At 36.5% G+C, this 24,443-nt stretch overlaps 1 protein-coding gene across 4 annotated transcripts in view; it reads left to right on the top strand.

Moving 5' to 3' along the window:
• Positions 1-6,657: 6,657 nt before the first annotated feature.
• Positions 6,658-24,443, top strand: part of DDC (dopa decarboxylase) — a 68,337-nt gene continuing 50,551 nt past the window's right edge. The window contains exons 1-2 of one of the 4 annotated variants that reach the window (XM_088150121.1): positions 6,658-6,766; positions 23,291-23,509. In XM_088150121.1, the coding sequence (XP_088006247.1) occupies positions 23,309-23,509 (201 nt within the window). In that variant the 5' untranslated portion in view covers positions 6,658-6,766; positions 23,291-23,308. Of the gene's footprint in view, positions 6,767-8,974; positions 9,075-23,290; positions 23,510-24,443 lie in introns of those variants that run through there. The other 3 variants (XM_088150122.1, XM_088150120.1, XM_007425659.4) reach the window with 3 other exon arrangements.

The following is a 24,443-nucleotide window of genomic DNA, read 5'->3' as shown; positions in this document are numbered from 1 at the left end:
CTGTAAAATGGAATAAAACTTATCAGGGAATGCAAAAGGTATTAACTTAAGGGACACAACCTCTTATTCAATATGCATTGCTTCATATTGTAAATAGCTTTTCATTTTTGACTAGTGAACTTAATTGTTATCTTTCAGGTATTTTTGTACAAAACAAGGGACTGGTTATATTTCTTGTACTTAGAAATAAACATTCAAACAATGGTATTCATTTTATACTGTTGGTAAAGTTTCATTTGGTTTTTTTCAAAGGGGCATATCCGCCCAATGCAATACTACAGCTGTAGGTGATTGTACTGCCTGTGAACTATTTTTCCATTAACTGGAGTAAATACATGTATTCATTGTATTTTTTTTTTTAATTAAGAGATTAAGCTACTTTCAGGGCAACTGCCATTAACAGATGTGGAATATACAAAAAACCGTCAACAATATCCACATTATGCTCCTTTAAATGAACTATGCATTTTGATCAAGATGAAACAAATTAAAAAGACCAAAATAAAAACTTACCTTAAAACATCATCCGTGACAGAGCTGTTTTTCTACTTGAAGAAAAACATTTTCATCAATGTGGGAGCAGTATTAAAAAGCCTTCTCTCTGTTATTTACCAGTCTAATCTGGCTGCAGAGCAGAGCCTTGAAGAGGGATTTAAATGCTCATGCAGTTCTTGCAAATAGTTCTTCAGTATTAAGGCTTGCAAAGCCCAAGGCCAGCACTTTAAGGTTAGGGCTAGGGTTAGAAACAAATAGGCAGCCTTTATTACAGGAAGAGAATAGGTATATTCTTTGAGTATTTTCACTACTGTATTTGGATCATTTGAAATTCCAAAGGCAGTTTCGTGTCAAGTGTTTATAGTAATCAATCAATCAATCAAACTTTATTACAGTCATAGACCAATACAGAGACATATGTTTATAAAACAAATTTAGTCATACTTAGTTGTTAACAATTTATAATAGCAGGCATATATATTAAAATACACTTATTACCAGCTCAACAAATGAGATCTAGGATGGAGCCTATGTTGACTATACTAACTATGTACAGATTAAAAATATATTAAATGTGAGGTATAAAATTTAAAAGTCTGCATTGTGACTATGCTATATGTAAAAGTTACATATAGGCAAGGTTATAGAAGATTTACTATAGTATACAGGCCATTACATAGGATAGCCTTTCTTAACATTTGGTCTCTTGATGAGGCGGATCTTCATTGCTGCAGCGCAAAATCTTGTTACCTGCTCTGTTACTATGGGATGTTCATCTGTGAGCAGCAATTGCATGTGCTCGTGGTCTGTACATCCAGGATATTTAGCGATCCATGGTGTGATAAATTTAGCACGGGGGTCTTCGTAAAAGGCACAGTGCAGGAGGACGTGTTCTGTAGTTTCAACCTCTCTTGAGTCACATGGGCATAATCTAGTGGCCAGTGGAATTTTTTTTATACCTTCCCTCCAAGACAGCAGAGGGGAGGGCATGGCAGCGTGCTAAGGAGAAAGCTCTCAGATGGCAGGTGATTTCAAGGTGGTCAAGGTAACTAGCGACCAAAACTGTGTTTTTTGAATGCAGGGGACAGGAGGAGCGGTGTCTTTCCTATATCTTCTTGTCTCTCAATATCCTTTATCCTTTGTTTTAATTCTTGTTTTGCTCGATTAAAATCCATCTCCAGTTTATAGTAATGTAGTTCAGATATAATTACTAGTAATATTTGTGTAATCCCAATTATATTTATAATCCTAATGGTATTGGTTTTTATATCTATGGTAGCACCCTAAATTTTAATTTTATTAATTGTTCTTGTAGTATGTAGATTAGACTTGGCACAAAAGGATGGCTTTAATTTTAGCATTGAATGTAAATTTGATTGGTAAGTGACCAAAGTAGATGCTGCTGCTGCTGCTGCTATAATCTCTGAGGCAAGATCTGTTCTTCAGAGAAAATTAGAGTTGGTGAGCCAATTAAAGATGATAAAGTGTATTCTTGGCCACCAATGGTACCTGTACTGTGCCCAGGAAAACCCCAAACTCCTTTATGAAAGATAAAGAAAAGAATGTATTATCTGTCTTGATTGGGTTGTAGTTTTACCTTGTTTGCATCCATCAATCCCCAGTAAGCCTTCATGTTACCAGCCAAAATGTATACAGCCTCACTAGGTATAAGATGAGGGCATGTCATCTGCATACTGATGAATTGCAGCCTAAACCACCTGATAAGTTCTCTTAAAGGTGAAGAGCAAAGTCATCCCCAGCTCCACCTTCTGGTCAGCACGAGTAACAAAACTACAATATTTGGAGTAATAAAGCTCCAAGTTTTAGGAGAAACAATTTAGAAGTATGGTATCATAAATACTGATAGACTAGGGAAAAAAAATCAAATGAAACAGTTTACCTTTTCTAAACTGCAGAGTGTTAGCCCTATCTTGGCAGGATTTAGAAGACATGAAACAAAAGATTTGAGGAACTTGCAGAATAGACTTCAACTTGCCAAACTCTTTGTCAGTCTTCTCAGATTTTACAAGCTGAAAATCCACCACAGTACTAGGTGGTGCCATAGCAGTATGTATCAAGGCTGTGTAAATCTTTGAAGGGATGTTTTGCTTCAACAAAGGTTCATGCAAAGCGCTCCCTCAAAGTTGCTTTGTGAGGTAACATGGTCATTCTGATTCTAAGAAGGATGTTAATGTTTTGCTCTACTTTTTCAAAGTTGTGTGTTAAGCATTATGGAGGACTGCTACTCATCAAAAATGTTGATGAAAGCTGCAGAAAGCATGCTGCTTGCTTGCTCTGACATGGCTCATCAAAACGTGACTCTGCTTTCTACAGCATGCCCTTACAAAATCTGAAGAGGTGTTTTGCCAAGCACTGGCCAGGTGCTAGACAATTGGTTCTTTTAGGATCCAGAGACAATGAACCCACCAGTAAGTAAGGGTATACTAAGCTTTATTGTTAACTTTAGCAGACAGATTTAAATAAATACAAAAGCTTGAAATGCAAAAACATGAAATACAAAAACATAACGTACCAAGCAAGATGATAACCAATTGCCCTTCAGCTGTCAGGAGCCCCAGTGGAACGACATCGGAAATACCCCAAGGCAGCCAATTCACACAGCACCTGGTACCAAAATCTGTGTCGAAGCTCAAAGCTTCAGGGGCAATCTTAAGGTTTTTATCAAGGTTTGGCTCTAAAACCTCATGATCCTGTTTCCATGGTACTGAGACTGCAGGATCTGACCTTGGCTAGATGGTACCCCTGCTCATCATGTGAACTAACAAAACCCTTGATGTAAACTAAGAGCTTGGGAGCTGTATATATAAGCCAGTGCTAACCTAAATAATCTTGAGGTCCTCCTACAACTGTGTGAAGATTCTTCTCTTTTCTTGATTTACCAGGCAAAAGTAAAAAACCAGCAAAACATTATTATGACTCAGAGTGAACTAAGTGTCTTAATATGAAGGAGAAACTAAAACATGTCACCTCATTCAAAATACAATGGTCTTCTGCACTGCCACTACAAGAGGCTCTTGGCCGGGCAAAGTGACTGCATAGTAGCATCATCTAGCTTTGGCAAGTGACCATAGAGCAGTGTTTTAGCTGATACATTGTATACCAAGGTGAAATAATGCCTTGGCATTATTGTTAACATGTTTTGAAATGGAAGATATATAAATGTTTTCTCAATATCTAATTTAACATAAGGTCAGGAGGTTACATGTGAGACCATCCAAACTCTGAATTCAATATAGCCTTCCTAAGAGAAGAGCCATGGAACTACATATGAGAAATACTGTATAAACTTTCAATATACTGTTGTCAGAAGTGTTAATTGCAACAATTTAGGGTTGCGAGTTGCATTATTCTGTGTGTGCATGTTGGAGAGAATCTGACAAGCAACGAAGCAGATTGTGTGTTTATATACACATGCACACACACACACAATTTATTCCCCCCACCCTACCCCCAGGCCCTGCTGTGCTGCCTCATTGTGGTGGATGTTGTTACTGGGAGGGATGAGGAAGAATGTCAGAAGTGTATCCCAGCTGTCCAGCTAAAGCAAAAGCAATTTTTACAGAAAAATATTTACAAAAAATACATTTTAGGGACAGGCAAAACTAGCTGAAAGAAAGTATAAGAGCATATGCTCTGTGCCTGTCTGCCTGGGAAAGGCAGAAGGAAGTGACCTTAGAATAGCAATCTCTTAGATAAAGAGCAGGCAGAATGACAAAGAGGAGAAGCAGAGTAAATTCTTAATTTTACCTACATCTCACTTCTTTGTGGCCTGTAGATCATGAAGTGCTGAAAGATCAATGCCATTGGATCTGGACTGCATCGGTTTTAAAAGGGAACTAGATACATTCAGGGGGACGCAGCGGCTTAATGACACTGAAAGTTGCCGGCCAGAAATGGCTGACGCTTCGGGGGTTCGAGTCCAGCCTTCGCGCTAAACAGGGTGAGCTCCTGTTTCCTCCCCCGTTCCTGTCAACCCAACAGGTTGAAAACTCACGTGAGTAGATAAATGGGTACTCTCACTCCGGTGGGAGGAAAAATGCTGGCAGCGCTTGCACGGGAGTTGGGAGCAGTTGCCGGTAAGCGCAAAACTGCGCTCACCCGAAAAGGGCGCAAAGCAACAGAAACCCCGCCTCCTGCGCTCGCCAGCTGGGCTCTGCTCTAGGAAGGAGGCTCTGGCAAACCACTTCCAAAACAATTGCCTTGAAAACTGCAAGGACTCGTCCAAGCAGTCACTGCAGGGTCAGTAATGACTGAGCGCAGACAAAAAAAAAAAAAGATACATTCACTGAGGATCAAGGTCTGAGCAGCTTCTAGTCTTGAAGCCTATCTTAAACATCAGAAAATAGAAAGCCACAGTGGAAGAGGGCTATGTCATCCTGTCCATCCCATCAGATTTTGAGTGTATTTGATTGGTCATTGTAATAAGCCTGGGAAAAGAAACCCATTCCATCCACTTCAGATGATTCCAAGACTACAGATACACATAGTAGATTTACTGACCCTTTTTTGACCCTTTTAACTTGCTAAGGGTGCTGCTTGACACTTAAATCTAGAGTCCATGGGTAAGTCTTAGTTCCCCATTTGTTTGAGTAGGAATTTATAGGTTAAACATACTAAGGCTATGCAATTCAACAGTATGCTTTTCTTTTACAATCACTATTTACATGACATGATTACCCATCTTAACTCATGTAGATTCTGTGATGGCCATTCATTACTTGTCCTAGAAATGTTTGGCCCATTTCCAATCACCCTGGAATTTAGCATATTTTTCCCTCCCAATAATGGGATATATACTGACTTCTAGGGGAACATTTAATCCTAAATAACACTCTGATTCAGCATGCAAGAGTCACAAATGCTGGATTAAATGGACTTCTGGCCCAGTGATTAAAGCTTTCCTTATGTATTTTTAAAAATATTTTATTTGTAATTGTGAACCTACGACTAGACTACTCTCCAAGTATAGACCAGCAACAAATTCATAAAAATATTTTACACCGGGCCCAAACACCTTTAAGAGCAAACTGTAACTAAAACACTTCAATGGTGAAAAAGGATGCCAGATGAGAACTAAAGTCAAGTTTAACTTTTAGAAGGATCACTATGATCAATTTTAGAAACTATTTTGGTTGAAAGCAGATGCAGATGTCTATAGACTAGACTATATAAAAAAAAAATCATAAGTCTGGGTGTGGCTGCTTATAGGATGGAGAACTACAAGCTACTGAGGAGAAAAAATTTCTGAATTGCTCCTGCAAATCAACACCATCCCTCCATTTTGTACACTGCTCCATGAAACAAAAATAGGAATGGATGTTTTTACATCACTTCTCCTGGCCTTACAAGCTAATGCTGCCTTTTTACTGTGCTTCAAGACACTAATATAAATAGAATGGAATAAAATAAATTTTATTAAAATTTTTATTAAATTTTAACATCATAGAACTGATGTTCCAAAATACTGAAACAGAACTGTTATCCTGACTACAACTTTTTCTGTTTCTGTTGGGCAAATCAAATTGCTTTCAGTACGTTTCCCAGATTAGCTCTAAGGTAGACTCCCTCTTTTTGTCTCATCAATTACCAGCATGCCATAAACTGCCATCACTAGACCCAGCAATGACATAAGCAACTTCAGTACTCTTTTGCTTTCTGTTCCTTTCTTTATAGCATAAATGCACTTCTGCTTGGCTGGCTTGATGATATAGCTTCTAACATCTACTGTATATAATAAAGTTCTCAAGCAAAGGAGGATGCTATTAATTAAGCTGAGTTGAATTAACACAGGAGTATTTACAAATGGGCAATAAAATCCCACGTCAGTCAAATGACTTTGGATATGCTGACTGAAAGACAGGATAAAAATAAAGAGAAACTGAACGAGCAGGTTGGTAGGATAGAAAACCTGAAGTGTGGAGTTCAAGTTAGAGAACTGGATGACTAGGAATTTTAGAGGTGACATTTGAGGACATTAATTCTGTAATGGAAGCTTATTTGTGTAACAGTACAATTTCATGTGTAGGAGTATAACAGTAACATTGTAACAGTACAATTTCATGTGCAGGAATGTGCCTATGTGCCACAGAAAGTTAATGATTGTTATGTTCAGTACGGGTTGGATGTTATAAAACAGAATGGCCTTCCTTCTCATTGGACTTCTAGAAGTCTCAAAGCTTGTTTGTGATTTAAAAAATCTATACAGTTCTTATCCACTTCAACTAAAACACTTGAGCATTACAGGAAAACAGTAAGTAAAATTTAAACTTCTTGTTGTACTGAGATCTGAGTATTAACAGTTTACCTTTGTAGTAGATTTTCTAAAAATGTTAATGCTGTAAATAGATATTTAATATCGTACTCTGTTTTCAATACTATCATGGATGAACTTTACACGCCATGATTACCCATTTATCATGGATAAATCAAATTTATCATGGATCTTGGAGTAACCCATTGATCTTCGACACTACCCAGGGCAAGATGCAATATTTGCTTAGCTGCAAATGAATAACCAAGAATTAACATGGGCAGCAGAGAGAAGCAGCACTTGTCACTGTTACTGCCTCAAGAAACATGGGGGAAGCAGGAACACATTTTTTTAAGTTTCGACAAGCAGTGTGGGGGGGGGGAGTGTGGAAGGAGTTGTCCAACTTCTGCCCATACATTTTCATGTACCTTCTAGTAACTTAATCATGCTCTAAAATGGCTGTTGATTAGGATGATGAACTAATTCCTGAAATTCTCAAATGTATGATCCAGAGTTCACATTTCATTCCTGGTATCACAGTTTAAGAGGCATTATTTGCTGTTTTTATGTAGATACTGAATAACATGGGGGATAATATCTGTTGGATATTTGAAAACTACTTTGTTTTCAAATAGTATCCCACAGCAGTACTTTCTGGACATGGCCTAGTAAGAAGGAAAAGCCACTGTAAAACTATGATCCTAAGCCCATCAGATAGTCCAGAAGGATACCACGATCAATTTTATTGAAAATGGTTCAGCTGTCCATGAGGGCTATCGGCTGCATTCCCCTGTCCAATTTTAGTGGAGGTTATCTATAAATTGTTTAAAGGAGTCTCATTAATGTAATCCAGCTGAAAACCCATTTGAAATAAATCCAGGAAATATCCAGATGTGTCATGAGCAAGAAAGCCACCTATTCTCAATCAACATCTCCCAGTTTAAGAGAGAGCTTCTAAATAGAAGCTTTATTGACTAAACTGCCTCTTTTCAGGCAGGAGGAAAAATATGAGGAGACATTGATCATCTTCTTTAACCATGTGGCCAGTCCTGTTCTAGCTGATTTCATCAGCCAGGTGGGGAAAGAGTTGAATAAGCTAACAATACTCCTCTTTCTCTACATATACTATCCACATCCTTGAGATCTACAATCCCAAAAGAATCCAAAGCAACAGGACAAGTGGTTACATTTGGTTCATGATCCATGGTTCATGGTTACATTTCTGTGCCTTGTTCCAAGAGTCCAACTCAAATCAAATTTCACTGACTTTAACTGTAAAGATCAGAGTGAGTCCCCAAGTATTCCAATTCCTCCTTAACAACATTTTCATTTTTTAATTGTGCTGATAAAAAAATAGTAAATATTAATGATCCTTGATTAAAACTGAGGCTATATATCAACTGGGACAGATGTCATGGAGGAATGAAATCCTGAGCTGCTCCTGAGTGGGAAACTTCAGAATAGCTACTGAAGTCCCAAAGGATATGAAGCCAAGGCTCATCCTGTGCCAAGCTTGAGATCTTTTTAAAAAAGAGACTGTTAGCAAAGGGGAGAATGATAATTAGCGGTATCCCTATGCTGTTCTGCCACCCAAATGCAACAGCATACATTTTAACTTGGTAGGCAGTTGAAAGGAGCATCTGGTCAAAAATGAAATTCCTTTAAACCGTGGCCACCTCCACCTCCCTGCTTTCTCAGCATACTGCATAATTCTGCACACTGTTTTCCAAATACAAGTTTTTATGCAGCATTCCCCTACATGTTACTGTATATGCAATTGTTTAGCCAAACCATATTGATATGCTGGCAGACTCTATGAACTAGGGGCTCACTTGTGCTTGTGATGGGTTCCATTTTGTGGGTTCTATTTTGTGGGTGTTGGGGATCACTTCAAGTCTTCAGATTCAGAAGTGGAAGAGATTGACAAGGCTGAGTTTCAACCTGTTCCACCAGAATTAATGGAAGAGAGTAGAGAGGTAGAAGAGGCCCTTGAGGAGACACAGGTGCAAGCTGAGCCAGCTAGCCCAGAGCCTAAGTTAGGCAAGGTTCCTAGCCTGGCACCATGTGACAAATTACAAAGGATAGGACTGCCTGCTTAAAAGAAAGAAGTGTGACTCGGCAGTTGAATCAAGCTGGTGGTCAGGGATATAAAAACAGGATGGTGATTTGACTGGCTATCTGTGGCAATGCCCCACCTCCCTTCCTGTAATTCTGTCTATATGCTGTGTTGATTCACCCTGTGAACTGCAGAGCAGACACCAGCTACTGCTACTGAAGCTGTGATTTGTTTCTCTGGACTTTTGGAAAAGTAAGCTGTTATGTTTACATTTTCTATCTGTTTACAACAGGAAGTTTTAAGTTTGCAATCTGTTTTTATGTTAATTTGGTTACTTTTATGCTGCCAATTACACAGACAGCTACTATACGAATTTAACATATTTCTAACTGCAATAAATATGCTGAGTTTCTACAGAAGCTGTGTGTGTAATTGGAAGTATGGACAGTATGGAATGTTGTTTTATTTAAAAATAAATTTGTTCTTATTTGATAAGAGTGTAATAGTAATTATACCAATAATAATAATAACAATAGTTTTTATTGTTACATTACTTTCAAATACCAAGAAATTAGAATATAAGTATTTTATAATCCATAGAATTCATTCCATATAAGTGGTGAATACTTATTCAATCTCATTTACTGTAATAGCTTTACAAGAGGATCCATTTACTTAGCTTTTCTTAGATTCTCAGGTCAACTTTAGGCTGCAGGGATATATCTAGAAGACATTAAACAGTGCAGCTTCCCCGATCTCTTAGCATTATATGGTGCACAGATCCCTGATGCAGATTTAAGAGTAATCCCACTATTGTAGTAATTAGCCAAACAAAACTTTAACAGAGCCACAATTCATCCACAATAACTTCCTACACATTCTTGGATTATAATTTACAGATTTGTACTACATACTAAATTTGGGGTTTCTACTTAAATTGATAAGAAATTAGATTCTTAGTGTTGTCCTAATGTGTTAGAGCTCATACTTCTAGTTACTGATTTAAACGGTATCAACCAAGTATTTTTAGCTTGAAGATTAATGGCGATTTTTAGACTCTCCTTTAATAACTAATATAACATATATCATAATTTTATAAGTAAATAAGGATATATTGAAAAACTGACCTCCATGACATTTAAAATCCCATGTTTACTTGTATTCTACTATTATATTTTACTCTTCTATTCTTTTTATATATTGTTCATGTTTCATGGTTTATATATTTTTTATAAAGGGTTTAATTAAAAAAAGAAGGAACACAATAACTTCCTACAGATGCAACTGATGGATTTTCGTCTGATGAATACTGACATTACTCATAGTATCCAAATATGAACAGAATGCAACATAAATGGATTTACATTTGTTTTGGAATACAGCTATAGTGACAAAAATCTGCTTTGCTATGCCAATCCTCTATTTCTCTTATAACGAAATTAATTTCAGATATTGTATAAAGTTGCTACTATCATTTTGGAGATTTGGCAGTACATTTTTTCAGTCATACTATGTAACTGAATGTGCAAACAGAAAACATATCCACGTCAGCTATTTATTTTGCAATATGAGTTCTTAAATGGATGAAGGTATTATAATCATCTTGGTTTCTATCATGCTGAAACAGAATTGGGAGGCTCCTGTGATTTAAATGATAGGTAGAGAATGCAATTCCAGGTATACCAAATTGCCTGTTGAGAGAATTAATGTGTAAGAGATCTTGTTAGTGGCTAACAAGCACATCAGAATCATACATACATTTTGTATATCATATAACCACCATTACAGGTAGTCTTGTTTAGCAACCACAACTGGGATCAGCAACTTGGTCGTTAAGTGAAGTGATCACTACATGAAACTGCAATTATGCTTACAATCTTACTTCCACTTTCCTTTGCTTTACAGACCTGCAAAGTTGAGGGGAGGAATTATTTCTTGTCCCACTTTGCTTTGCTATGCTCAGACTTGCTGGGCTTTGTGATGGGGAGGTGGAGAGTTTAGTGCTCTATGAGGCATAGGAAACTTAACATTAAACCATCATCTGGTCATAAGCCCTCCTCCTTCCTCTTCCAGAAGGCTTTAGGTGTTATAGGAAATGGCAGTGTTACCTACTGGGGAGTTAACCAAACTTTCATCTGTGTCTGCTGAGGATAGCTCTTTAAGTAAGATTGGGAATATCACCTCTTTATCTTTATTGACCTCTTTGATATTTGATGTGTTCTTCTCAATTTTCCTACTTACCTCATGCAAAGCGCAGGAGAGAGATTTGAAAACTAGAGGCACTAGCGTTGAGCAAGATTTATCTGAAAGGTCAGAGATTCTTTTGTGGGAGGCTGACCACCTTATTTGCTCTGCCTTGGAGGATCAGCTGAGATGGTTGATCTTTAAAAATTATTGTAAGAGTAATAGAAAAGGTGGCCAAAAAACTTTCATATGCAAGAACATTGTTGGAGTAAGTTGTTGTCTAAAGATAAGAAGGATCATTTTCTGAAGTGGTGGGTGGAGAAGGAAGGCTAGGAAGTCAAATTATGGCTTGCAGTAAGACAGCCTGCTGGCCACATATTAACAGGCTACTTAGGAATTTAATTATTCCTCTTCTGTCTACCAAACAATATTTATTGAAGTTCAGTTAGCAAGCAGGCTGGATTTGGTTGAAGCATTCTAGCACAGCGCAAGGTTGGGAAGGCTGCTGATTACTGACCACTTTGATTGATCTTATAGGAGAGGAGTAATACCCCTCTAATTTTGCTTGTTCATCAATGCGATTTCTTCTCTCCCCCTACTTAAAATATCCCTTATGTTATCATTATTAGAATTATTGTGCCAACACTTTCTTAAGGTTGTCCACTTTCTGTTCTATATTCAGGAGGACTCTTTCAAAGATAGTCATTGTGGCATGAGCTGTTAGCAAGCACTACCAAAGTATAGGCTCTTCATCACTTATTGTGGTGTAGGTCCCAGGATTTGGTTCCAAGTTAGTTTCTCCAGCACTAACATTACTGGCACCTTCCTCAGAGAGTTGTTGGAAATTAATAGGCAAGGGAGACATGCACTCCTAGGTTATAATTTTTTTAAATCCGCTGGTTACATCAGGGGAGGGAGGAGTACTCACATTTTCTTTCCTGGTGGCCATAAGTATGTCTATTTTCAGCTACTTAGTAGCCTTCCCAGCTGCATGTTCAAGAGTAGAGCAATGTCATTCTTTATCATATATTACAAATATATATATGTATGTTTGTGTGTGTGTGTCTCTCTCTCTGTGTATATATGAAAGAAACAATACAGACTCCATATAAGATTCCACACAACTGCCCTGTAGATGTTGTGGGACTATTGATATGATACAGGTCTTTCCTTAGCAATCTTAAAGTATAGTACAGATGGTAAATAAGATCTATCATGAACTTGCTGGAGAACTTTCAAAATTAATTCCACCCCTCCCTAATTATTCTTCATTCTTGACTTGGTTGTAGTGCCTTAATTGCAATAGCAATTCATTTTTCTTAAGAAATTTATATTTAATGTTGGGATCTTTCTTTCTTCCTTGCTAGACAAAAGAGTCATTTAGTAATTTAGCAAAGTTTCCTAAAGTTTTCCACAAATGTTGGAAATTACAAACATATTCTGTTTATACCAACATTCAAGATGGCTTACAACAATTAAAAATACAACATGTATAACATCATAAAATCAATACAATTAAAATTAATTAATTTTTTAATTAAAAACAAAATTAATAATTAAAATAATTAACAATTAAAAGCTCAAGAAAAGAACTATGTTTTGCCCTTTTCCTAAATAGTGGGTGTTTGGGGGTCAAACACATATTTTTTCTGATTTCTTTCATAATGTTGACTTTTTTGGTCCAAATAATGCTTTTGACATTTGGTAACAGAATTTATCAAATGCTTATCATGATGGCTCCAAGAATTACTCCCTCTTGCTGTGCCTTGGAACCTGACTGAGATTCTCAAATCTCCTACTTCCTAGCAACTCTCTTAAAATGAAGCAGGAAAATTTCACTAGCAGGCTGAGCAACACTCCTAGTGCAGCTGTTTGTTTTACCTTGTGCTGCACCAACAGTTTTGAATCTCTCCAGTTTCCTCCTTACATCCCCTTTGCCTTTGCTTTTCTTTTGCCTGTCTATAATGCCTTGAGCTTCCCATCAGGTGAATATGCTAAAGCACCAGTCCAAGGAACAGTACTACACATACTGGCATAGTAATATCTATTAGGCCATTCTTATTTTGAGAAATCTAGAGGTATGATGTCCAACAATGTATACTGTTTCTTAATAAATTATTTCTAATACATGAAATAAAGCACCAAGTAAAGCAGATTATACAAACACGGAAAAATAGAGCAGGTATTTTATGCAGTCGCTGTATGAACTAATTTGAAGTCAATTTTTGGTAAACTCTGCAGGCATCTCGATCATTCATGTTATCACATGTTTCAGTGGATAGAACTTAATGCAGTAGCCTCATCACATGAAAGCGTGAGGATTTATTTGACATCCATAGCTTGAAGTCAAAGGAGGTGGGAGAAAGTATTTCAAACGACAAATAACAATGTAGTCAATTATTTGTCAGAGGATACAGGAATCTTTCCATTATGCTTTTGAACAATCTCTCATCTCTTATATATATTAAAATTGACCAACATTCACTATTCAATTATAATCACAGAAATAATTATTTATCACACTGAATAAACAAAAACAGTTCACTGTCCTGTTTATATAAAGAATACAGTGATTACTGAACTATGAAACAGAACACTGAGAGCCAGTTTGGTCTAGTGGTTAAGGCACCAGGTTAGAAACCAGGAGACTGTGAGTTCTAGTTCCACCTTAGGCATGAAAGCCGGCTGGGTGACTTTGGGCCAGTCACCCTCTCTCAGCCCCACTCATTTCACAGTGTTGTTGTTGTGGGGAAAATAGGAGGAGGAAGGAGTATTAGGCATATTCACCACCTTGAGTTATTTATAAAAATAATAAAGGTGGGCTAAAAAAAAATCTAAAACACACACACACACACACACAGTATCTATGGAAAGTACTCCTAAATCACCAAACCTGTGACAATGGTTGCAATTTGGTTTAGTATCCCAGTCAAGTAGAGCTATTGGGTTCCTTATTCTAGGAAATAGGAGAGGAAATTTATGTTTCACAGTGTGATCAAATTTTTAATAGAAATACACACAGTTTAGTTTAGTAAAATATATGGCTATAGACCAAACACACAGATGTTAAAAAATACATTACATTGCATCCAATTTTTTTAAAAAACCCTATTCTTGCCTCACTAGATACACCTAGGGAAATTATCAGGTCCAGAAACTTCCATTTGGCATAGCAATGGTTCAAAGTTTGGCTACAATTCTAGAGACTTCCTGATCTTGGTTGTTTAGTAGGTAGTGATTGCCATGTGAATAATTTATAGTTAGAGGATAGATTAACTCTGCCCTCCAAAAGTGGTAAATTGGGCATTTCAGAAGCATATGTGCTCTACTTTCTCTATTAGATACAAAGATACTTCCAACCAAGAGCATTAATGTGTCTGCCCAACAGTACCATTTATGGGAAATTCAAGGCTACTGCTTTTAACTACTGCCAACCTTGAAAATAGGCATCCGCATTTGAAGCAATCAGTTAAAGCAGTCACAGCCAGGGGAAAGATGGCTGCAGTGCTGCCAGGATGCCTCTGTTCTTGAAAAATGATGGCATGAAACTGACTCAACCTACCTCCTATGGGGAGGAAGATAGCCCAGGAGGCACGGTTAAGGACGAGTTCCTATCCACAGAAAAACAGCTTAGTCTTCAGCTCTGCTGAGTCCAAGGCTTCCAGTGGAAAACCAAATTCAGTGCTTTTCCATACTATCCTTATCTCTGGTCTATATGCTATTGGCATTTAGGCACTGAAGTACCTATATAAAGCTGACCATTCAGGACTATAATTATAGAATAACAAAGATAGGGAAACAGAAAAGATTTAGGAACCTATATTTAGAAATAAGGTTGGTTTACTAAAGTGGCATACTGCCAAGAACTCATTCTGGCCGGAAGGCACTACAGGTTCAAGAAGTGGATGGTTAGGTGAGCCTTATGGTGTACCTGGCCCATCCATGTTATGCAAATAATGAAGAAGTGTCTTCCAGGACCCAAAATCACAGTGCTCTTAACCTTCTCTTCTCTGGACTAAGTCCTCTGTTTTTCTTCCATCCTGATGCGACTTTGCTACCAGGCCATCAACTTCTCATTCAGGGCCTTTAGCATGGATAATGCTGGAAGTTCATCATCTTTTAAAACTGTCCTCCATATATGCTGAAATATTTAGACTAAGCCTAAGGGTGATACTTGGATTTTAAAAATAATTTCACTATTTTGACTTTGGAAGCTTAACGTTTAAAAAGGCCACATTGACCAAACCTTACAAGCCAGATTTTTCCTGTCTGTTGCTTAAAGAATTTCACTCCTCCTAATCTGATTTCTAAAGAAATGTTAAAATATTATTTCTGGTTTTTTTATTTTTAAAGAAACCTTGATCAAATGTATGTGCTTTGTTCCTTCCAAAGCAAAATACTTTCCATATACTATAGCTCAGAAAGATGAGTTATGTGCAGAGTGGGAGGGGCAGCTATTCTGCCATATCAAGGTATTACTTTGCCTCGTGCACATTTGCAAGAGCCTGGGTATCTGTCAAACCTCTGATTTCCTACACATTACATTACACTATGTAAATGCTGCTGTATTGCTTATTTATTTTATTTTTTAAATAAAACTGTTGGTATAGTTGCAGAATGCACAGTAGCTAGAAAGATAATGGCTATGAGATTGTTCTAATCCAAATATAGTGGCTCAACAAATATTGGGACATAATTAAGTAGTAGAATGACTAGCTAGTCTCTTAAGTTTTTAGTTCTTTTAAAAGCTATTATAGGTACAGTTTCAAAGCTATGTAAATCATAAACCAAATGCTATATTTTGCAAACCAACACAAAAGTTAAACTTCATATAGATTTGTTCTGGGCCTCCTATTTTTTTTCCTAAAAGAGTTTATTTCTCAGAGCTCTCATTTTAACAAAAGAAACAATATGTTTCAGATACCCCCTTTTAAACAGGCTGTTTTCATTCTAGCTACTTCTCTCTCAGAATCCAGTAGAGGAGAACTGAACCCAATTCGTCTTGTATGATTGTAGTATGACCTTGTATGAATACTACATTCTTGTATACAATACTACTTGTATGAATGTAGTATTGTATTATCTACAATAGATAATCCACCCTAGGTTTACAAAATACAGTAGTATGGAACATCCAGAAAGTTAATTTAGGGAATTGGGTGGCATATAAATTTAATAAATTATTATCATGATAGTTCAATGAATAGTTATGTCTCCTGAACTAACTGTGGTTGAGTTTATCTGTATATCAAACTATAAAGACTTACAGTGCCATCAAATTTTTTAAAGTAATGGAATTACAGTGGTACCTCGAGTTACGAACGCCCCTCCTTACGAATTTTTCAAGATACGACCAGCTCCGGCCCCAAAAATTTACCTCTACATGCGAACTCTGCCTCGAGTTACGAACCGGATCCGCGGCCATTTTCCCTGCTGCCACACGGTCGCAGCTTCCTGTGGGCGAGATCGCGGTAGCAAGGAGACGTTTGGTGAGGCTTGTGGTGTGTTTTGTGGCGTTCGGAAGGTTTTTGTGGCGTTTGGAAGGTTTTTGAGGTTTAAAAATAAAATGCATATGTTTCAGAACTGTTTAGCCATATTTACATTGAACCTTATGGGGGAAATTTACCTCGTGGTGCAACCAAATCCAGAGGGGAATGGATTAACCGTATTTACATTGAACCTTATGGGAAAATTTACCTTGAGTTGCAACCAACTCGAGTTGCAACCAGAGTCACGGAACGGATTAAGTTCGTAACTAGAGGTACCACTGTACCAATGTAAAAAATAAATCATGTTCAAATACTTCTGATCCAAACTAGAGTTGAACTTTCCATGTTTTAGGTACACTGGTTATTTAATTGGTATTTTACTATGTTATTATTTATTGTGTTATTTATTATGTATTTATTTTAAAGAAACCATTTCCAGCTTCCAAATTTTCATACCCCTTTCTGCACTGAATCTTGTTTTTTCTGTCAGGATTAATAAAATCAGATATTTGTTTGAACAGTGGATTGTCTTGTTCAGTTTAAAGAAAGAACAGTCTTCCTGCTGACTTTTCCGTCATTATTAAAAATGCTGATAATGTTGGTGTTATGGTTATTCAGACCCACTGTCTTCTTAGTGTAGATTTGTTCACCAACCCTGCTGGCTGAATTTGCAAGATTAGCTAGAATATGCTAAAATGGGATTTGTCGTTTCTGGTTCAGCCATTGTCATGAAGTTCATATTAAGCCATGATATGGTTTGGAACAGCTTGTTAGGTGAATATAGCAGCTATTCCCTTGGGTTTAGGGTGTGTTGTGTTGTGTGAACCCAGTCAACATGTGAATTTCTTTCTTTCTGACGACTGCCCTAAGTCAGAAAAGAGGGGAGTCCACTGGGTTCAGTAAACACATATCCGGAGTGATACAGGGATGCATCTCAAAGAAGAGAACTGGCAACAACTGAACTTGCTACTTAAAGCAAGAAGCCCAGTATTTTATACAGAGAACTAAATATTGGATGATCTAGAAATAAAACACTTGTAAGAAGCTCCCTGTTCTTCACAATACTACGGTATTTCAAGGTCTAGCTAATGGCCCATCAGCAAAATTAGTTTGCTTAATGTCATGGCCATTTTTGCTGGAATATATCTGGCTGGTGAAAATACATTTAAAGTGAAGACTAGTAAGCATCCTTAAATAATTCATAAGATATTCCTTCTAAGACTGTTACACAACTCACTGCTCCTCTGTTTCCCAGAGATAACTGTAATGTAAAACTGTATAGTAACAGAAAATAACCTTGCAGTGCATGTCTGCAATGTTTGTTTGAAGAAAAATTGCATGATCTAACATCTGCTTCTGGATTTTGTTGTGGTTTGCTTCCTTTTTGTTTACAGTTTTTCCATGTGCATTCAGTAGATTTATAAATGAGAGGCAGTTTTCATAAAGCTTTCCGTAGATATAGCTCTATATTAATCCTGTGTCTACAGATAGGCCTTTGATTGATGTTTCTCCAGCACGGTGCTTAGAAAGCTATTCTCCACATGCTCAAACAAAACAGTGTGGAACACTAATTGTGCTCAAATGTTTTCTTAAATGAACATGTGTGCGCCCATTTATAAACAGTGTGTTTAGAGTCTTCTGTAATAAGGAAAGACAATTGATCAACCACAGATGAATACTGCATTGAACTTCCCAGCAAATATGAAGGTTTATTAGTTTACTCTGGGTTTGGAATAGTGTTTGCGTTGAGTACAAATGAATGGATGAAGAATAGGAGAGGAAAGTGTGATGCTCAGAATATTAAACTGCAAAGCACTGTCTGATTGGTTCATGGAAAGCACTTACTCTCAGTATAAATGGACAAGAGCGTCCTCTTTTTATAACTGTCACAAAGAAAGCAGCTGGGCAAAGAGAGAGAAAACAAAATCTTGCAAACAGTAAGTAAAAGTCTTTATCATTTAAGCTGAGTTATTGAAATCATCTTAATGTAACCATTCATCAGTGGCCTGGATTTTGAGGAAAGATATCTTCCTGATAGCTATGTTTAAATGAGGGTTCTGCTAATGAATGTTAATATTCTATTGTTCTGTTTGGGCTCTTTGATGACTTCTAAGATACTTGTATTTGAGGATGAAATAGATTACAGTATTTCAAAATATGCTAATTTTCTGTACATTACAGAAAAGGCAGAGATAGTACTGTACAGAAAAATTAAACTTCAACATAACACTTCAGAGTTCAAAATGCATATAATGCACTAAGTTTATACTAAGGGTAACAAATATACTCTTAATCATGCTTTAGCAATACTGGAGATTCATAGAAGGGTAAAAATAACTGCTTAATTATTTGCTTTATCCTCTCAATATTTGTCACTGCTTTATCCTCTCAATAATTAAGCCTGTTCCTAAACATAACCTAAATGTTTCATCATTTAGGAACTTCAGCAGAATACATTCTCAATTAAATTAAAATCTTTAAAATGAAAGAAGAAAATTTAAAATTTAGTAGTACTAGTAGCAGTACTGCTATTATTAATATTACTTTAAGGCATAAACAAGTGTGTAAATTGTTTTCTTAAATATAAGTATGATTTAAAAAATGAGAATGTTTATTATTTTGAAATTTGTATTGAAATAAAATCCATTTATCATCAGACGTGTTCTTTCTCTTGTTCTACCCTAATATATTAGCTGAGTCTATAGGGTTTCTGTTCAGGCTGGTTTAATTACTGAACTATTGAATATTAACTATTAACTATTAATTATTAAATACAATAGATTTTCAATAAAAAACTCCTATTCCTCCTTCTTCTGTAAGTAAGTTCCTAGTATCTTTGAAGTATTCCAGAAATAGTAGTAGTAGTAATAGTAGTATTGGAAAGCCATATTGTCTCATCGTTTTAATTACTTTTACAAGAGTTTGGAAAATGTCATGAAAAATGCATGAGATGTTTATAATGTTGGAAAGAGATCAGAAAGTGGTTGATGAGATCTCCCAACAGAGACTGTACTGCTTTAATCTTTGTGGAATCATGAAACAATGGAACTGAAATTTCTTTGATATGAACATTAATCAGATTTCTAAGTATTATTATAACAGGGGCTGCTCTTCCAAAATATATTATTTATTTATTTGTTTACTTATTAATTTACAGGAGTTGATTGCCTCAATCAACTAGGATGCTAGTGTATTTACTTCCTTTATGCCTATGGTTAATCCTCCACCTATCTAATTTCAGTAGAAATCTTGTTTTCCTAACTAAAATTTTCAGTGTGTAAGTGAAGTTAGTCCTTTTCAATTGTTTTGATGGGAGTATTTAGATATGCTTACCTCTCCTATTAATTCAGTCATTTATGTAGTCCTTCAGCTATGAAAGTAAACTAGCAAGTAATACTACACAAAAAACCTATTTTAGACACCTTCATAAAAAGTGAGAAAAAATTTCAATAGTTATAACTGTTTTGGACAGCTAGCCTATAAATGTCTATGAAGCTTGGATTTCTAAGGCATGTGGAGGGTGAGATGGAACGAAACTTGATGGTGCACTACTTGACTTCATTACTTCTTGGCTGAGTCTTATGTCTGCGACCAAAATAAGTTCTTTTATATTTTATGTAATAAGAAAAAGTATTGAACTGAGCTTTATCCTTGATAACTAGATTGTCATGTCCATGTAATTTTCTTGGCAACGGCATAGAAGTAATTTGTCTGCTTCTGGGGTCGTTTTTTGACTGCCCACTTTAGTCTGCAGCCCAGGGATTTCTTGGATTAGGGTTATTTCATGGATGACAATCCATTACAATGCAGAGAAGTTTTCCATTTAAGAATTGTACATAGTTATCACATGTGCAGTGGGAGTGGAGTTTTTTTTTAGATGCAGATTATTCGCTTGCTAAATGCAGTAGCTTTGATCCAAAAAAACTAGTTCTTTATGTCTATGAGGAATTAATTCACTGGAGATGAACTGAAGTTGGTAAGTGTTTGCACGCCTTGAGGAGCTGGTATGAAAAAGCTATAAAAATCCACCAATTGCACCCAAGGCCTATATTATGCCTACATTTATATCTATGCATCCTGTCCAATTATGTTTTTATTGTAGTCCACACTTTATAGTAAATGCATCCTTTCTTGCTAGAGGTACTTATCATGCAGGAAAAGTAAGACTGAATGGCAAGAAATAGATACATTGCAGTATTCAGAAGACTCTAAAGGCAAATATCTGTCTTTTCCATTTACACACAAACATCTATATTATACTACCTGAACTGCCAAACATTCCCCCCAAATATCACAGAAACTGTAGCTGTCTGTGGGTGCTAATGATTTTGTTCTTGGTTCTTCTCAGAGATCTGTAATGGAAGACAATATCTCAAATAAGTCTCTGGTGTAAATGTGCAGTTCAGCAGAACTGCAGTTTTATCTTCTTCCTTCTTGGGCTAATTTCACTAAACTGTCAGTTTCCTTCTTGGGCTAATTTCACTAAACTGTCAGTTTCTTCAATATTCTGCTCCTTAGGCATTACCATCCTGCACTGAGGGTTGAATCTGAAGCCCTGAACCCCCTCCCCCATTTCACTCTGGGAAGAATCTGTATCAGTTTATTCCCAGTAAGAGAGAAAGACTGTAAAAATGGGGGAGCCCCATTCTCTCCACGGTGACTTGCTCAGACTAATTCTGGACAATCTGCAAAACTCTCAGTATACCTTTGCTAAAGCAATTTGGTCAAGATCCACTTCAGGCCTGATTGTTAGTGGTCTGTCTGTTGGATCCCCTGCATTGCCCAGTTAATGCCCAAGTCCACATCATCTCATCATCTGTTGAAAAGGCCGTGACTGAGATGATCAATTGTGGTCTGCTTTGAGAATAGGTTTATCAATTACTTAACTACTTTGAATTGTGAATTACTATTAATTACTTTCACTCTCTCTTTTTTCCACTAAGGTATTTTATGTAAGCAAGCACCAAAGGCTTTTAAATATCCTTTTGGATATGGTTATCATTGCACTGTTATTTGCAGAATGGTGGAGCTCTGGAATGACAAATGGGTACTAGAGCTTCAACAGAGGGTTCTGAACTAATACTAGCTTGGTCAGAACTGTCTGCCCAGCCTCGGGTGAGTCAAGGTCTGCTTTAAATTCCTGCAATTTACCTGGATTGAGACTTCATCTCTACTTAATTCTGATCACCTTATATTGCCAGATAATAGCCATTACTGTTCATTAATGGAATAACAGCATTTACTGTGAAATATACAGGATATATATAAAAATATATAATATAAATAAATATAAATTCATTTGTTTTGTAAAATATCCACATTGTAAGATGTGTATTCTCTAGATAAGAGAATTGTAATTCTCTAGATAAGAGAATTATCTATGTCAGGAATGATTATACACTGAATGACAATCACATTAGTGTTCTGGATAATACTTTGCATCACTTGTTGACATTGCTGTTTTCTGCAGTCATTACATGTTCAGTGCAGGGATATGCAATGTTTGGAGGGAGAAAACCTACATAAAGACACATGAGTCAGCAACTTACATTATCATGGCCCTGACTTAAATGGAAGCCTAAGAATATACACCTTGTTGTAAACATGAAATTTCCACCTTGTAAACTTGCTAAATGCATGATGCCTCCAGAAAGATAGTGTTATCTGAGTGACATTAGGGATCACAATGTAACCAGCTTTTTTGCTACACTGTAATTAGATCTAATATTTTTCAATGATTGCATATTATTTTAAGAAGTTTTTCATCCATCATTGTTAGAAAGTATGGATAAACAAAATTTATGTGGTTATGTTGCATTATATGTCCTTAATTTCCCCTTCTCTATTTCCCATTGTTTTGCTGCCATGAAGTGGTGGTGGTCCTATGGAGGATATTGGCGAGGAGGAGATTCATGCTGTGTGCCTCTTTCTCTTAAGTTCATAAAATTCTGTATTTTCATATAGAAGTTGGATAGTGAAATGTATTTGAGTATTTAGCACACTGGATCAGTTTGATTATCTTGTGTGGTCCTTAATATGAAACACCTAGGTGGGTAGGTATGTCCCTCTCCATGCTTGGCTAGAGCCACCTGGTATAAACAAGGCACTCTTTGTACTTGCCTGGCCTTGTTTTGGGATAGATAAGCAAATCCTATGAGGGATAAGACATGATAAACTTCTTGCTCTTGGCAAGGGCAGGCAGATATGTGCAGGTGTGATTGATTATTGTGTATGATCTATATAAACCAGTCAGAAACTCTGCTAGAATAAACCTCAATGCAGACCTATCCTAGGAAGTGCTGTATGCTTGCTGGCTTGGAAAAGGGGTCTGCATGTCATCGTCTTCAGGGTTTCCCAACTAGCAGAAGTAGCATAAAGTTTCTTTGATGTTAATATTATACTTTTTGTAACTGTATTTTATTGTTTTTCCTTGTTTCTCATATTCAGTCTTTTGGAGTGGGGTGGCTATAACGAGTCTAAACAACAACAACGACAACAACTTATTATCTACAAGTCCAAAAGTACCTGTAGCCCAAACAGGACATGCTTTCATATCTGTGGCTCTGGATTTTAACGATGAGCTCTCCCTGACTACTTGTCTGTTTTTGTTATGTTTTTTTAAAGAAATGGAAACTATTGAACACCATCCTGTAAATTTCTGTCTTTGGAATCATGGAAAAGAGATAATCCTATCTTAAAATCATTGGCTGTTGGTTTGCAATTGGCTTCACATATATAGAAGATAAGACAAATACACATGTGCATTTTTAAAAATTGTCAATATGTTTCTTTTAGGTTGCTAGAAATCTTGAAATGGATGCCACAGAGTTTCGAAAAAGAGGAAAAGAGATGGTGGACTACATTGCAGATTACATGGAGAAGATAGAGAAGCGGCAGGTTTATCCTGATGTCGAGCCAGGGTACCTGAGATCCCTCATTCCAGAGTCTGCTCCTGAAAAACCTGAGAGATTTGAAGACATCCTTAAAGATGTTGAAAGGATAATTATGCCTGGGGTAATATTAATTAAGGTGTTTTGAAGAGTTTAATTATTTTTAATACTGATGACAAGAAACTTAAGGTAATAATTCTGGCTACCAGTAGCTGAGCCTTCCAGGGATTTAGAATTGTTCAAAGCACATATTTGTTTTACAGGCCATTCAATGCTTCATGCTGAAGAGCCTGTACATCGCAATCACAAGAGATGTGAGCTAGGATGTTAGTGGAACTTGATTCGAAGAGTAATTGGAAACAGAAATCAGCACTTCTCTACTAAAGAGCAGTTGAAAAGATTCTAAAAAACAAAACTAAATTTCCACAGTTGGAGCATACTTTGTACATTAATTTAGTTTTTAGATGTAACATATAGAAATGTCTTATTTTCTGGGCATGGCCTCTGGCTTTTTCTGTAATGTGCTTTTAGCAGACCTTTCCCTTCTCTTTCATCAGGCAAATAACTGGGATTTAATTTGATAAAAATGCATATCACTCTTACATATTATTGTCCAAGATGATAATCTCAAGCAACTGTCCAACTTCCCTCTCATCCATTGTGTCAGTGTGAGTTATCAGGCTCATAACCAACATTTTAATTTCTTTTATTTTAAATAATTTTTATTAAAAGTTTTAACTACAATAATAAAAGATAATACAAACTAAAAAGAAAAAGGAAAATAGAGAAAAAGGTGCAAGAAAGAAAAAAAGAAAAAATAGAGAAAAAAAATCTAAGAAAGCAACTTCCCACCCTTGTCATGACAAGTATAAACAATTTCACTATCTCTTAATTAACGAATATAAAACTCTTCATCCCATAACCCAGCTCTTAACTATAGGTAAGTTCAATAAGCAACATCTTTTCCAATCAAGGTGTCAGCAAAAACTCCAGAGTCCTAAAATAATAACATTATTTAATAAATATAAAAGTCATCATTCCATATCTCAACTCTTAAC

The sequence above is a fragment of the Python bivittatus genome, unplaced genomic scaffold (assembly GCF_059951505.1).
Source record: "Python bivittatus isolate LINGU-HERP-01145 unplaced genomic scaffold, Pbiv_v1 ctg000610_np1212, whole genome shotgun sequence".
Classification (NCBI taxonomy): domain Eukaryota; kingdom Metazoa; phylum Chordata; class Lepidosauria; order Squamata; family Pythonidae; genus Python; species Python bivittatus.
Note: the sequence above shows the minus strand (reverse complement) of the source record. Positions and strands in the feature narration are given on the sequence as shown.